The 14,649-nt window shown below is 37.1% G+C and overlaps 1 protein-coding gene across 4 annotated transcripts in view; it reads right to left on the reverse strand.

The window, feature by feature from the left end:
- The window catches only part of crebbpb (CREB binding lysine acetyltransferase b), an 85,410-nt gene that overhangs the window by 3,287 nt on the left and 67,474 nt on the right, over nucleotides 1–14,649 (reverse strand). Inside the window, exons 13-30 of one of the 4 annotated variants that reach the window (XM_087243104.1) lie at nucleotides 14,456–14,638; nucleotides 12,374–12,703; nucleotides 12,102–12,275; nucleotides 9,127–9,304; nucleotides 8,435–8,553; nucleotides 8,102–8,341; nucleotides 4,863–4,951; nucleotides 2,687–2,767; nucleotides 2,504–2,560; nucleotides 2,334–2,411; nucleotides 2,177–2,244; nucleotides 1,934–2,084; nucleotides 1,659–1,805; nucleotides 1,440–1,553; nucleotides 1,065–1,230; nucleotides 805–972; nucleotides 562–723; nucleotides 170–451 (exon numbers count right to left, since the gene is read on the reverse strand). In XM_087243104.1, coding sequence (XP_087099230.1) covers nucleotides 170–451; nucleotides 562–723; nucleotides 805–972; nucleotides 1,065–1,230; nucleotides 1,440–1,553; nucleotides 1,659–1,805; nucleotides 1,934–2,084; nucleotides 2,177–2,244; nucleotides 2,334–2,411; nucleotides 2,504–2,560; nucleotides 2,687–2,767; nucleotides 4,863–4,951; nucleotides 8,102–8,341; nucleotides 8,435–8,553; nucleotides 9,127–9,304; nucleotides 12,102–12,275; nucleotides 12,374–12,703; nucleotides 14,456–14,638 — 2,787 coding nt within the window. Of the gene's footprint in view, nucleotides 1–169; nucleotides 452–561; nucleotides 724–804; nucleotides 973–1,064; nucleotides 1,231–1,439; nucleotides 1,554–1,658; nucleotides 1,806–1,933; nucleotides 2,085–2,176; nucleotides 2,245–2,333; nucleotides 2,412–2,503; nucleotides 2,561–2,653; nucleotides 2,768–4,862; nucleotides 4,952–8,101; nucleotides 8,342–8,434; nucleotides 8,554–9,126; nucleotides 9,305–12,101; nucleotides 12,276–12,373; nucleotides 12,704–14,455; nucleotides 14,639–14,649 lie in introns of all 4 variants that reach the window. The other 3 variants (NM_001365186.2, XM_087243106.1, XM_087243105.1) reach the window with 3 other exon arrangements.

A 14,649-nucleotide genomic window follows, 5' to 3' on the forward strand; every position in this document is an offset into this window, starting at 1 on the left:
AGGCAAAAGAATTAATACAGTTTTCTGGACAATAATAGCACATAAAACTGACCCTGAACTTAAGATAACCATACAGTGACAATCATTTGTACTAAAAACCTATCGCTGAGCAAGCTATGGCAACAGTAACTCACAATTGTGCCGTCAAACCCACAAAACAGATACTAACCTCGCAAACGGTGCAATGCCAGCGTGTCTCTACATGGTGCTTGCATTCGTTGCAAGTGTACACAAATCGGTCTTGGCCCTGATTGTGCAGCTCCACTAGCATACACATAGTGCTCCATTTGCAGCGGCGAAGAGAGCTGAATTCCCAGTGCTTGTCCCTGGCCAGGGTCAGGAAGGCATCGCGGCCGTCCATCAGATCGCAGGTCAACAGAGGGTCAGGGTCCATGATCGGAGGCAGGGTATTGACCACTGGACCAGCATGCAGGTGGATCACGAAGAAGACCTGGATTTTAGGAAGCAAGAGAAGTTCCAGTCAATACATAGCCCTCGTTAAAATTCTGAGCGATTCAGATGTTCAGGTACAAAACAAATAGTCGATGATTCATGTCCAACCTCTTTGTGCTTCTCCATCGTTGCATATAGCTTCTGGGACAGATCATTAGCTACATTCGGCATCCCAGGTTTCTTTTTGTTGGCGCGGCTCACACTGCTTTTATTTTTGTTGGTCTTTTTATTGTTCTTCTTTTTGGCGTTCTTGCTGTCAGCTTGGGCTCCCTGCGGATAAGACAGACATTTAAATAAATGGCCACAGACTACGCTAAAGACTCATTCACACTATTTGGCTCTCTGACTAACCTCTGTTGTCTCAGAGGAGGCTGTATTCTCCTCCTTCTTCCTCTCCTCCTCCTCCTGCTCCAGCTCTTTGATGCTTTCCTCCAGAACATTGGGCCAAAAATCACCCTCGAAATAGGGCAGCTCGTAGGCACTTGTAAGTCGGTCCTCCGTGGCCTGCTTAAATATGTCCTGCATAACGCAAGTGAGTCCGTTTGTGAATCATTACTGCGATAGTGTGATGTTAAATCATTATGAATGAAACCTATTTAGCGCTGGCATACCTTGTAGTCGTGAATGATTCTTTCTGCAAAGGCTTTGTCGAGCATTTTGCGGTACCACTCTTGGAGTCTTTTAGGCTTGGGAATCTTCTGATCAGGAGGGTGACAGTGGAAAATGTAGTCATCACCTTCACTAGGTGGACAGGCCCAGATATGACCAGTCACATATCTGTAGATGGGAAAAATCAAATGAATCAGCACATATACTCCTTGAGTTACTCGATGGTTATGGTGAGGACTTTCTTTGTCTCCATTTAGTTGGATAGACTGCTTATGAATGTCATTCAAAGAGGTCATTATAATCTGTGATGTAGCTACACCAAAGAAAAAACCCGACATGATCCAAATTATGGTTAACGATATAGGTTATTTACTTACCCAAGTTTCTTAACATACTCCAAATAGCCGATGAGGATTTCATGGTAAACCGCAGTTCTTAGCAATCGAGGTTTAAAGAAGTGAATACTGTCAAGATATGATATGTATACCCGCCTGGAAAGTTTTAAAGGGGAAAAAAAAAAAAGAGGACAAAATAAGTAAATTCAGCCTGCTCATTACTCATCGTTTCCCCTTAAATGATCAGTAACTTCACGTTACCTGGTGTTAGGAAAGGGACAATCAGATCCATATTCCTGGACGTGCATGCCGAAGAAACACACATCCACTCCATCAATCTCCTCAAATGCAAAAAGTGCTTTGGTTCTGTAGGGAAAGCTTTCCGACATCTCTCCTGAGTCAACAAACCTGTGCAGAAATGATGCCAAATCAGCGAAATCCTCACATTTTAGGTACACGCCAATCATTTGTGAACAGCTTTATCAGAAGAACTACAAATCCAGCACCGGATTCATATGTACAATCTGTGAGGTTACCTCGATTTCATGCCAGGTTTGACCTCAACGGTCTTATCAGAGCTGGCGACCACCCGTACGAACACCTCTCCGGCCTCTGGGTGATTCTGCCTCTTCAAGTACTTATTCACTCGGTCCTCAATGTATGAGCCCAGCCTCGTGCACTGTAATTCTGATCATAAACACACAGAGGGTGACATCGAGTTGCAGTAGACTTTCAGACTTTTGGAGAGAAATGCAGAAAGACGCTTGAAAAGCACTCACTTTTAGCAGAAAACTTGTTCTCCTTTCTTGATTTTCCTGACTTCTTCAGGCAGTTGTCACAGATGAAACTGTTAAAAAAGGAAGAGACGAGCAGCATTTGTAGAGATCATGTCTTGCTATGCTAAACTATAGGAGGATATGGGGTAAAGATTCTCACCCTGATGGCCAGATGACGTCATAATGTAGTACGCAGATTTGATGCATCTTCCGGCCACAGTCTTTACATTCAACAAAGCTGAACAAATTCAGAAAGAGGAAAACATTTATGTTTATGTCTTCTCCATTCTATACAATGTATTTGATGAAAATCAAAATGGCAGGACTTACGGTTCAGAGTCCAACGTGTCGTTTTTCTTCTTCTCAAACTGCTCCTTTGATATCATACTGCAAAAAGAGATGCGCAAGATGAATCCTACATCTTCACACATTTACAGCTCAATTTTTAGGATAAAAAAACTGCAGCTTAGCAAGAAAAACCTCAAAGACTTCTGGGCAGCAGATGATACATACGTCTGCGACTGGGTCGGGTCGTCCCCCAGAGTGACACTGTCGCCCTGAATCTCATTGAAGCACTTCTCGCAGAAGTGATACCTGCAGGCAACAAGACCAGATTTGGGTGAACTGGAGTTAAAGCACACAACGCAGAATGAGAGCGCAGAACAAAGCATGACACATAACTGACGGGCCAGGGCAGAGCACAGGATAACATTAAAACTCACAAATGAATGACATATAAATAATAATAATAAAAATTTTAAATAGCAACACTTATTATCTTGTAAGCATTCACTTGAGCAGCAGTTTATAATCCTCTGAAAAGTTTCGATGACAAAAGTGTAGACCGGAGTGGGGTTGACTTGGTGAAAGAGGTGGGTTGGGAGTGGAAAAACGCAGAGGCCACCCTCACTATTCTGCCACCCTAGGCTAAGTTGCCTCCATGGATGTGTTAGCCCTGCTCACACCCAAATGCTGTGTTCACACCAAAAGCGGAACGTGCAGATAAATCACGATATTCGCACGTAAATGGAAGCAAAACATTTTGAGTTTACTTGCTTCATTTGTGCAACAAATTTACTTCACAATAGCCAAGTATTCGGGTCATGGGCAGGGCTTCTGTCTGCCTGGTGACTCTAGCTAGCTAACATGGGTTTTATTGAGAGAGTAGCTGTGCTTTAAAAAGACTGATAAACAACGTAAATTCGTTCGTGGTCATATTTGAGACCACTAAAACCTGATTTCAGAGGTGCATCCAGCTCTGTGAGTTCATCAACTCCTCCAGAAACTATACCTAGATGATGGAGGCTTTCAGGGGTACTTCAGACTGAGCCGAACTGTGTTTGACGAGCTGTTGTCGGCAGGAGGATTTCCCCTCGGGACACCAACAACAGGCACTACGTCACAATCATGCCCCTACAAGAGCAAGCTCCTAATTGGTTTACGTGGTGCGAATGTACGCTTAAGTACAGATTTTCCAACTTAAGCGATTCGAGCGAAACGCTTAACTCGCGTCACTTCATTTGTGAGAATGAGGTGGCGTGAATGACGTGATTTGCACGAATGAAGCGGCGCGAGTTGAGTGTTGAGCTTGCTCTTATAGGGGTGTGAATATGACATAGTGCTTGCTGTTGGTGTCCAGAGGGGAAATCCTCTTGCCGACACCAAACAACAGTTCATCGGACAACAGTTCAACGTGTTTAATAGCGTTGAAGGATGTCTACTTGCGTCTTCGCATTGACTTAACATGTAAATGACTGACGCTTGACCATTCATCTGCGTCTGGTGTAAATGCAGCCATTTCTTCCAAGACGTGTGCTCAGCAGCCACATTTTAATAAAACTATAGGAATTCATACCAAAACTTCCAACCAAACCTTTGGGTTCGAACAAAACGGTGTTCAGTCAATAAACACGATACGGTTTTTATGGCCCAGCCCTATATCAGAATGTTGAAAAGCAGCAGCTATTGACATCCATGGCTAACAATGGATGTCAATGGCTGCTGCTTTCCAACATTCTTCAGCTTGTCTTCAATTGTGTTGAACTAAACACAAGTGGTGGATGAGTAAATGATTGCAGAACTTTCATTTTTGGGTGAAAAGACCCTTTAACAGATGTTTAATCAATGTAATCATTTCTGTTGTTGTTAGTAAGAAAACATACACCCCATCTTTTATCTAAATGCAGCTCTCCACAATTTGGGCAGTGTTGGGATGCTAAATCCCAACTAAAGTTATTGAATTAAGAACAAAAACAACTTTTCTGTGAATATACTGGGGCTTTAAGATGAAAGTATAAACACACAACAGACAAAAACAGACAATGTGATGTCAGTTTATGGAAAAGTGATGCATCAGAACTTCTCCAGGCTACCAATATTTTGATTATTATTTCTTAATATTATGATTTCTGATAATGTTTTCAGTATTTACAAACACACTAAAAGGAAAAGCAGCCCTGCGGGTACAAATCTAGGCTTGTACATTAAAGATTCAAATCCCAAAGCGGCTGATTCACACATAAGCAAAAAATACAACCTTTGAACTCGTTTTATGACTCTGTTTATAAGGTGTAAACAACATGAAGTCAATTGAGTGCTCAACATCACAAGCCTGATCTCTGTGCATCATCGTCCCATTAGTAACTCATTCTTCTCCATTTCTCACACCACTGATCATGCTGTTGGTTACCTGTTTTGGTAGCTGTAATATGTGCCGTCCCGGGAGATTGTACAGAGCTGTTTGCCATAGCAGCAAAGCGTCTGAGGTGAAAACTCATACTGTGAAGACAAAGAAAAAGCAATTCTGTTAAATACAAATATTGCCATATTACTGAATATTAATAGAAGTACTTTCACACTTTTAGTTTATTTATTATGTTATGTTAAGAAAATGTAAATTTTTCCTAAAATATACTCAAGCCCCAGTCAGATTGCACAATTTTGGCACGATTTCTTTGACGTAGGGTGTCATGGGGATTCGTAAATGACAAATGGGCGTCGTGACACAAGATTCAATCGTTTCTTCTTGAGTAATGTGGCATAGTTCACAACAACCGATACCATGCATGCGATGCCTCACGACACCATCGCAGAAAGTCTAGCATGTTTAATTTCAGGGTATATGCAGGAATCCTAAAGGTAATTTCAATACCTTTTTAAGACTTTTTAAAGACCTTCTCATCATATTTTAAGACCTCATCGCCACAAGTTCTAATCAGTATCCTTTAACTTAGTAAACAGTTGTGGTTAAATAAATCAATGGAGCACAACCATGCAACAGAACTCAGATAAGCTTGGAAAAAACAAAGAATAAATTACGCGGTTGCTTTCAGCGACAGGCTTCAGCCACTATTTAAACTCGTCTTTCGTCAACCAGAAGTACGCAAACCTACCATTTTGTTGCCAGTTTCGCTCTATAGTTTCACTACATGTGGAGAGCGTCACATCACCTTCCTGCGTTTGTCTCAAATTACGTGACATCATGCTGACGAAGGAGCTTGACCAAATGTGCCCCGGCCCAAACAAAACACGTGGATCAAGAATGTCGATGCTTATATTAGGAGGATATGATTAACAAACAGAACAAAACTTAAGACCTTGTAAAAACGCGACTAAGACTTTAACACATTTTAAAGGCCATAGATTCATAAATTTTTAATACTTTTTAAGACTCCACGGACACACTGAACTTTTTCTCATTCTTCATGATGAGTTCCATCATGTGGATGACACTGTGCAATAAGAGCACATAATATCTCAGTTATGGGTGGGTCATGGGTCGATTCTATTCAATTGATCTTTATTTCTAAATCAAATCCATCAATACGTGGATGAGATCAATCATTGGTTGTGCAAACTTTAGCTACATTTTCTTAAATATTAAGGTGTTAAAGCAATTTTATTTGACAGACTGGCACAAATATGCAGACATCTATATTCTAACAAGGAGTTTCTGAGTTCTCTCATCATTCCAACAGGATTTGTTCTTTCAAGGTAATCTGGGAACATGTTCAGTGCTGTTAATACATTGCAAAAGCATTTCCTGCTTATTCAAATTTGTCATTAATAGTGAAAACAGTTTAATATAAGCTTCTCTGAAACTGAATATTTCACTTTCATTTTATTCAGGCTCGATTATTATTTTATTTAACAAAGCAACACAAATCTCACAACAATTTGTGTTTTGGTGCATATAGCGGACTTGTTTTGAAGAGCTTCACCTTAAATGTCATTCTTTATTCTTGTTTATAGATAACTGAGCAACAAAAGATACATTAAAATCAAGATAAAAAACATAGCAAACGAAATTAGTTTCAAAAAGATATATTTTCCAAGAAAAATATACGAATTATATTTTAGTTAATTTTTAATATGTCATTATTTAAAAGATTTTGTCTTGAACATCTGATTTTTCCTTGCTGCTGCTTATTTGCTTTCATTTTCCCGTCTCACTCGCGGCAAGTTCAGGCGAGGGTGTTTAATAAGAAACCCATGGCAGGAAAACATACATTTAGTTTTCAAAGAAAATATCTTAATATTAAAAAAAGAATCATAAGTTTGATCCTATCCATGTTCTAATGACTGCACTTAAATTATAAGGCCTAGTTGTCTGCAAGCATCATAAGATAAAAAAAATAAAATAATTGAGATAATAAATATTGTTCTAGCAACACTTGTGACTGCTTTGGGAAATAATGCTTGTTGTAGACATCAAGGGGTAATTGATTGTGAAGAAACGTGTAGTCTGGCATATTTGTTACCCAAGACAAGTGAAGATTTTATCAAGAAAGGGAAAAAAAATTAATAAATAAATGTAAAAAAAAATCTGACATTCGTGACTTTCGGAACAGACAATAAAATCGTGTGATCTGAACAGGGCTTAAGACAAACTAACATATTTTTATGAGTTGCACATCAGCATTTAAATGTTACATATATTTATGTTGTTACCTCAATTATTTTAAAAAAAAAACAAGCATTTAAAAAACAACAAAATGCTTTTGCAGTTTATTCAAAATGTAATAATGAAGAACATCAAGCCAAGTGTGGTTTTATTTTTATTTAAGTTTTATTTCTTTTAAATTTGTTATAAAATTAACTGTTTGAATGCTCCAATGTTTTGTTTTAAACAAGAGTAAATTAAAAAATTATTATAATTACTTTCAGATAGCCAATTTAAATTATATATTAACTGAATAGAGCATGTACTAAAAATCATTCTTATTAGTTGCCACACAAAATACAGTAGGTATATCACCCAAATCTAATATTTACAATGTATTGTTATCTTTATTGCAAATTACCAAATGCATTTGAACAGTTTTACTTTAAAAACAATACTAATGAACTTAAGAGTCCCATTATGCCACTTTTTAAATGTAAAATAAGTCTCCGATGTCCCTAGAGTGTCAATTTTCAGCTAAAAATACCGCACAGATGACGTTTTATAACTCTTTGAAACTGACCCTTTCAGGCTTTGATTCTAATTGTGCTGTTTTGGTGACTGTTGCTTTAAATTCAAATGAGATTATGCTCTTTATAAAAGAGGGCGGAGCTAAAGATGCCCGTGTGTCATCATAGTGTCTGATTCAAAACTAGTTCTATGCTAATGAGGGAGGGATCATCGATAATGGGTGGGGCTTCAGCCTCTAATGACATGTACAATCAAATGTCAATCAAAGCGTTTCGGCAAACTTTTTTTTTATCGAGTGTGATTATAAAAAAAATACAATTCATTAATTAATAATATATATTTTTTTATATTTACACACTTTTTGCCACACGACTGTGTTTAAACCACCTAGAAAATTAATGTTTGCATAATAGGTCCCCTTTAACGCTAAACAGTTCGATAGCAAGGTGTTTGAGCTCATTTTGAAGCATTTCAGCTATAAGCTAACCCACTTTATCCTGTATGGAGAATCTTACCTTGCGTCCACAGCAGTATCCCAGACCCTGCATGACCGGGTCGATCTCCTGCTCAAACACCTCAGCCAGCTTAGAGCAGTACTTGTATACTCGCGATGTTTTGCGGTTGTATAGCCAGGCGTTGTTGAACATCAGCCAGATGTCGTCCACGTACTGCCAGGGCTCCTGGTACTGCCCGGTGTCCAACTTCCTCTTAATGGTGGAAAGGTCAATCGGGTTCTTCACAATGTCAAAATAGTCCTGAAAAAGCAAGACCGATTTAATACATTTCATTATTTTGAAAAAGAGATCCACAAAATATTAGCTGAATGATATATAGGTGGTGGAATTTACCGGGATGCCCAGTAAATTTGGGTCGACTGGCTGGCGAAATGGCAAGGATTCTGGGTCCTGGCGATACAGAGCTTCCAAGGTAGGCATTAGCGCTTGTCTGAGCTCCTCCGGTTTGAAAACTGCAACAAATTGTGATGTTAAATGGCTAATCAAGTCATCTATACATACAGTGGGGGAAAAAAGTATTGTACACGTCACCATTTTTCTTAAAAAACATAATTCTAAAGGTGCTGTTGACTTTGAATTATCACCAGATATTTGTAACAACCAAAGAAATCCACATATATGCAAAGAAAACAATATTAATTCGTTAACAAAATGACGTTACGCATAATAAAACGAAATGACGCAGAGAAAATGTATTGAACACATGAATAAAGGAAGGTGTAGAAAGACATGGAAAGCCCAGACAGCAGCTGAAATCTCTTAGTTCTTCAGCATCCCTCCGCCCTTCCTCAGTGTTAATGAATATCAGCTGCTTCAGTACAACCTCTACATTAGCAGGATGATGAAGATGAACCCAGAGTGGACATTTCAGCAAGACAATGATCTAAAACACACCCAAGCAAATGCTCAAACCCATGTCAACAGCTCCTTTAGAAATATTATTCCCTGGAAAAAAAACAGGACGTGTTCAATACTTATTTCCCCCACTGTATACTGTTAAATGTAGTTCAGGGTTAAGCTTTTACTTTTCTTTCGTGACTGAGCAGACTGGTTGGCTGGAGTGGAGCTGTTAGTACTGGACACTTCTTCTTCTTTCGGCTCAGTCTTTGTCTCCGGTTTCTTGTCCTCAGTCTCCATCGGTTCCTGTTTGGGCTCTACAGTCTCCGGCTGCTCCTTCACCTGTGGAGGCTTGACATCTTCATCCTAATGAATGATAAGGATCACAGTTAGTTGGTGTGGTTTTGAAAGCATCCGTGAGTTGAAATTTAGCACAAAAAAAAGGCATTTAAGTTACTTTTTCAAATCATATCCCATGTACAAGTCGACATGATGACAATATATATAAAAAAAGTTTACATATTATTGATGAGGAGTTCTGAAGGAAGCTGATATAAATCTGATCCATATAACTTGTATCACCTGTTATTAGAGTTGTCACGTCACTGGAATTTGAAAACAATCAGTACTGGAATTTTAAAAAGATCCATTTCCCACTAACATTGAGCCGTGAAGGTCAGTCGATTCATCACCGGACCGCTCTTATGTCAGCTTATAAAAAGACCAGCTTATCTTTGCATCTTTAAAACACTCCAGTGTCCCTGTATCTGTGGTTACACTCAGTAAACAGTGGTGAGTTCACTGAACTGATGACGTTCACGGGCAATCACAGTCATTTCTGTTGAGCACATGAACACTATGGCACATGAATCACCGCTGTTTAAGAACAGGCTCAAAAGTTAGCGGGAAATGAACGTTTATATAACTTCAGTACAGATTGTTACCGAATTTCAGTATCGTGACAACACCACTTGCTATTAATTTGCCATTGTTTTAATACCTTTATAATTTTAAATTAATTTTTACCTTTATAATTAATGTACTAATTTTCATTAGTACGCTAAAATTTTCTTAAAAAGCTAAAAAGGCAGTATTACAAAAACCCAATAATAATAATAAAAAATAAATAAATGAATAAAAAAAAAAAATATATATATATATATATATATATATATATATATATATATATATATATATATATATATATATATATATATATATATATATATATATATATATATATAATAGACAACCTAAAGTATCATTCAAACATAGTATGGTATTTAGGCTTGATAATTTCTTTTACTTCAAAGAAATGCAGCCTTGGTGAGAATAGGAGGCTTTTTAAATCAAAATGCAGTAACAACAATAAACTATCATTTATACTTACTGTTTGAAATATATATATTTTTTATATTGCCGTTTTTGGATTATTTGCTTATTAATTACCAAACTTATGGCTATTTCATGGCAAGATCAATATACATAAAAACATTATATGACAAAAACAACGACATATTTTAATAAGAGATGATACAGAAAACAAATATATATAGATAAAAAAGGATAAGCAATTTTTGATTGTGAAAGCTGATTTTTTACATTAATTATCTTGTTCATATGAAGTCATTCATTCTTTGTTGAGTTGTGTTAATTGGTTGATACATTTTTTATTTTTGCTATTTTCTGCAATAAAACATTTTTAAAACAATTATGAAGTTAGTTATATGAATAATATCAATAAAAATAATAATTTAATTAGACATAACACAAATTTTGAAAAATCATAATAAAAACAATCAAACTAAAATAGCATAAAATAATTACATTTTAAAGAGCCAATGTGACATTTTCAAATAAGCTTTCTTATTTATATTATTATTAATTAATTCAAAATAACAATTCAATTAGAAATGATAACAATTTGGTATCAAAGTAATCATAAAAAATCATAATAAACAAAAATGAAATAAAATAAATACATTTTAAAGGGGTACAGCAATACTGTTAAATAAGGTTTCTTATTATGTAGTCATATTAATAATAATTATGACTAAAAAATTAAAATCCATTTGAAATAATACAATTTGGAATAATCAATCATATTAAAATCATAATCCTAAACAAAAATAGCATAAAATCATTACATTTTAATGGGGTAATGTCATGTTTTTAAATAAGGTTTCTTATTATTTAGTTATAGTAATAATAATAATTATGAATAAAAATTATAATTTAATTAGAAATAATTCAATTTGGAATAAGTAATCTTAAAAAAATCATAATAAACAAAAATAAAATAAACATTTTAAAGGGGTACTGTAATACTATCAACCTAAGTTTCTTATTATTTTGTTATATTAATATTGAATATAATTATGAATAAAAAAATAATAATTCAATTAGAAATAATGACATTTAGAATAAGAAATCTCAATAAAATAATTATCACAAACAAAAACAAAATAAAACAAATATATTTCAAAGGGGTAATGTAACACTTTCAAATTAGTGTTTAAGTATCAAGTTATATTAATTATAATTTAACAAATAAAAAAATAATAACTCCATTAGAAACAATTTGGAATAAATAATCATAATAAACAAAACAAAAAAATCTAATAAATTCATTTTAAAGAGGTAATGTAATACTTTCGAATAAGATTTCTTGTTATTTACTATAATAATTATAAATAAAAATAATAAACCTATTAGAAATAATACAATTTGGAATAAGTAATCATAATAAATTCCTAATAAACAAAAAAGTAATGAAATAATTATATTTTAAAGAGGTCTAATATGGTTTCTTAATTAGTTCTATTAATAAAAATTATGTTTAAAAAATAATAATTCAATTATAAATAATAACATTTGGAAAAAGTAACCATAATAAAATCATAAACTAAATACATACATTGCAAATACAGTGTTTCTCAACCATGTTCCTAGAGGAGCACCAGCTCTGCACATTTTCCAGTCTCCTTAACCAAACACACCTGATTCACAGACAGACAAGGGAGACATCCAAAACATGCAGTGCTTGTGGTCCTCAAGGAACGTGGTTGAGAAACACTGATATAATGCATTCAAAATAAGGTCAGGAACTCCTAAACCATTTGTAGGCTGACTGTAAATTTCACTTCAGCCCCGTCACACACACCTCCATCTTAATATCGGGCCGTTTTTTCCCAGACTCCACTTCCTGCTCGTCTTCTTGATGCTCGATTTTGGGCTCGGCAGCAGGATAGTCAGGCAAGGCCTGCTGGGAGTGTGTCTCAGCCACAGAAGCAGGCGTGGGGACTCTATTATCAACACTGGGAGCCATCTGAGAGAGCTAACACACACACACACACACACACAAACACACAGCAGATAAGTTAAAAAGCATCATCGCATAACAACCTCAAAGCTGTTTCTGCTGGCGATCCTCACCGGAGTGCTTGGCTGCTGCGCTTGCACAGAGGTGGGCTGCTGCATCTGCATGGGGGGCTCAGGCTGGGACTGCAAGGGTGTGTGCGGCTGGGACGGGGCAGGGGAGGAGCCCAGGACAGAGGGAGGACGGGGCAGGCCGCTGGGGATGTGGGTGGGCGTGACGTGGCCCCCGACGGAGGCTGGCGTGGAGGGCTGGGTCTGGAGTGACTGCAGGCTGGCAGCGGCTGACGGGGTGGAGGCGGAGGGCGGAGGAGGGGTGGAGCACAGGGCGGACGGCGGGCCCAGAGAGCCCACAGCGTTCAGGGTCAGGTTAGCGTTCTGCTGCTGCTGCTAGAGGGGGAGAGACGGAGCGCAGAGCCACTCAGATACAGCCAAACTACTGCGGATACATTTAGAAGAGGAAGGACAAATCCCATTCATTTTACCCATAGAAGAACTGATTATTAAAGCAGCGTCTCTGCAGATATCATAATGTCAAATTTAAGACCTTTTAAAGATCATTAAGTATTAAATTTAAGACCTATATCGCAATATCAAAAACACGCGAGAGAAAATGTAAAAGCACAAAATTAGGGGTAAAATAAAGTTATTTAAATTGAACAGTAGTAAAGTCAGGTTAAATGCACCCCTGACGAAACAGATTAAGGCTTTTATACTTGACACATTCACCATTGAGATATATTTTTTTAAATGACAGGGGTCGGTCCAAAAAAACAGAAAGTAAAATCAGACGAATAAAAAGATAATCATTATCATTGAAGATGTTTTTGGGGGCCTCTTTTTTGTTTTAACAAACTTATCCCTCAGAGTTTTTCCCAAAGTTTTACAAAAACTTTTCTCCTTTCCCATGGCTGTTGCCATTTCTAGCAAATAATTATTGGCCATTCTGGCAAGCAGAATTGTAACTGTGATAGAAAATAGGTAAAAACTTGATTAGGTATTATAGCTTACTGTACTATTTACTCTTCAAATAAATCCCATTTTATCATTAAAATAAAGTGAACTAGTGTCTGCTAGTGTCTGAGAACAGCTAACTATGCTGTTCTCACGGGTGGGAACTGATATTGCATACGTCATGTTAATAGCAATACCGGTCTTTTCATGAGTAGCGATATTAATTTACTCAGTGCAAGCCCGTTTGCCATGGTGTACGTGGTGTTAAATTTGACATATAGCTGCCACTTGCCCAGCGGACAGCATCTGGCAATTTTCCGCTTGTTAAGTGTGACGTCGGCGGAGCGGCTTCCGGGTCCAAGCGCTCTATTCAACTGTATGGGGAGATTCATGAAATGGTAATGATAAACGTTTACAAAGCGATTTAATACTTTCGAAAGTCACGATCGCAGTATATATGTCCATGCCTAATATCCAATGGCCAGAAAGTGATTATTTTTTTATAAATTGTTAAAATGTTGGTATTTGTTATGTAGCAAGCCCAGAGATTGTTGTGTACACTATGACTTTATGTAAAAGTAACTTTAATGTGTGATAGGAATAAAAAGTGATCATAAACGAATGATTTCTCCACTCAATTGAATGGCGGCTTGGACCCGGAAACAGTATTACATACGTCACAAACACGTCACCACTTAACAAGTGGATATGAAGGATTAAACAGAAGCTCTCGTGCTAGATGTGGCAAACAGTTACCTGAAAATTCCATCCCGCAGACTTTACATGCGCAGTCATGAATAATTAAGAAGCCGGCTCTTCTCATAAGATAAGAAAACTCCGCTATGAATAATGAGAAACTGATGCTTCATCTTTGCACTTGCAGTTTTGCGCCGATTTTGATCCCGCCCCAAAAATCATTTTAAACCCGGAAGCTGAAATAAGCTAACAGCTCAAAATTATTTAGTTTTCCCACAATTAAAGCAAACAGGTGCTAACATTGTCTTAACTGATGCTGAACACACACAAATCTGCCCCTATGTACAAAATGAATGGGGAAAATATATATAAAAAAAAAATTAAAATAAAAAAAGTAAATGGGCACTACTGCACAGTGTTATCAGCACTAAAATGTTTTGACACACTGGTAGCACTACGCCAAAAGAAAGCCCGAAGTTTGTGACTCCTTACCTGTTGGACAGTCTGTCCTGACTGCTGGGCCAGGTTTACATTCACATTCATGCCCCCGGCCGAGGCTGGGAACGGTGTCTGGTTCATGAACTGGTTCTGGTTGGGTGTCTGGCCCACCATGTTATTAGCATGTCCTCCCATCATGGCTTGAGCTTGCGGCATTCTGGAAGGAGACATAACCATCTGCAAAAAAA

The sequence above is a fragment of the Danio rerio genome, chromosome 3, assembly GCF_052040795.2.
Source record: "Danio rerio strain M-AB ecotype USA chromosome 3, GRCz13ab, whole genome shotgun sequence".
NCBI lineage: Eukaryota > Metazoa > Chordata > Actinopteri > Cypriniformes > Danionidae > Danio > Danio rerio.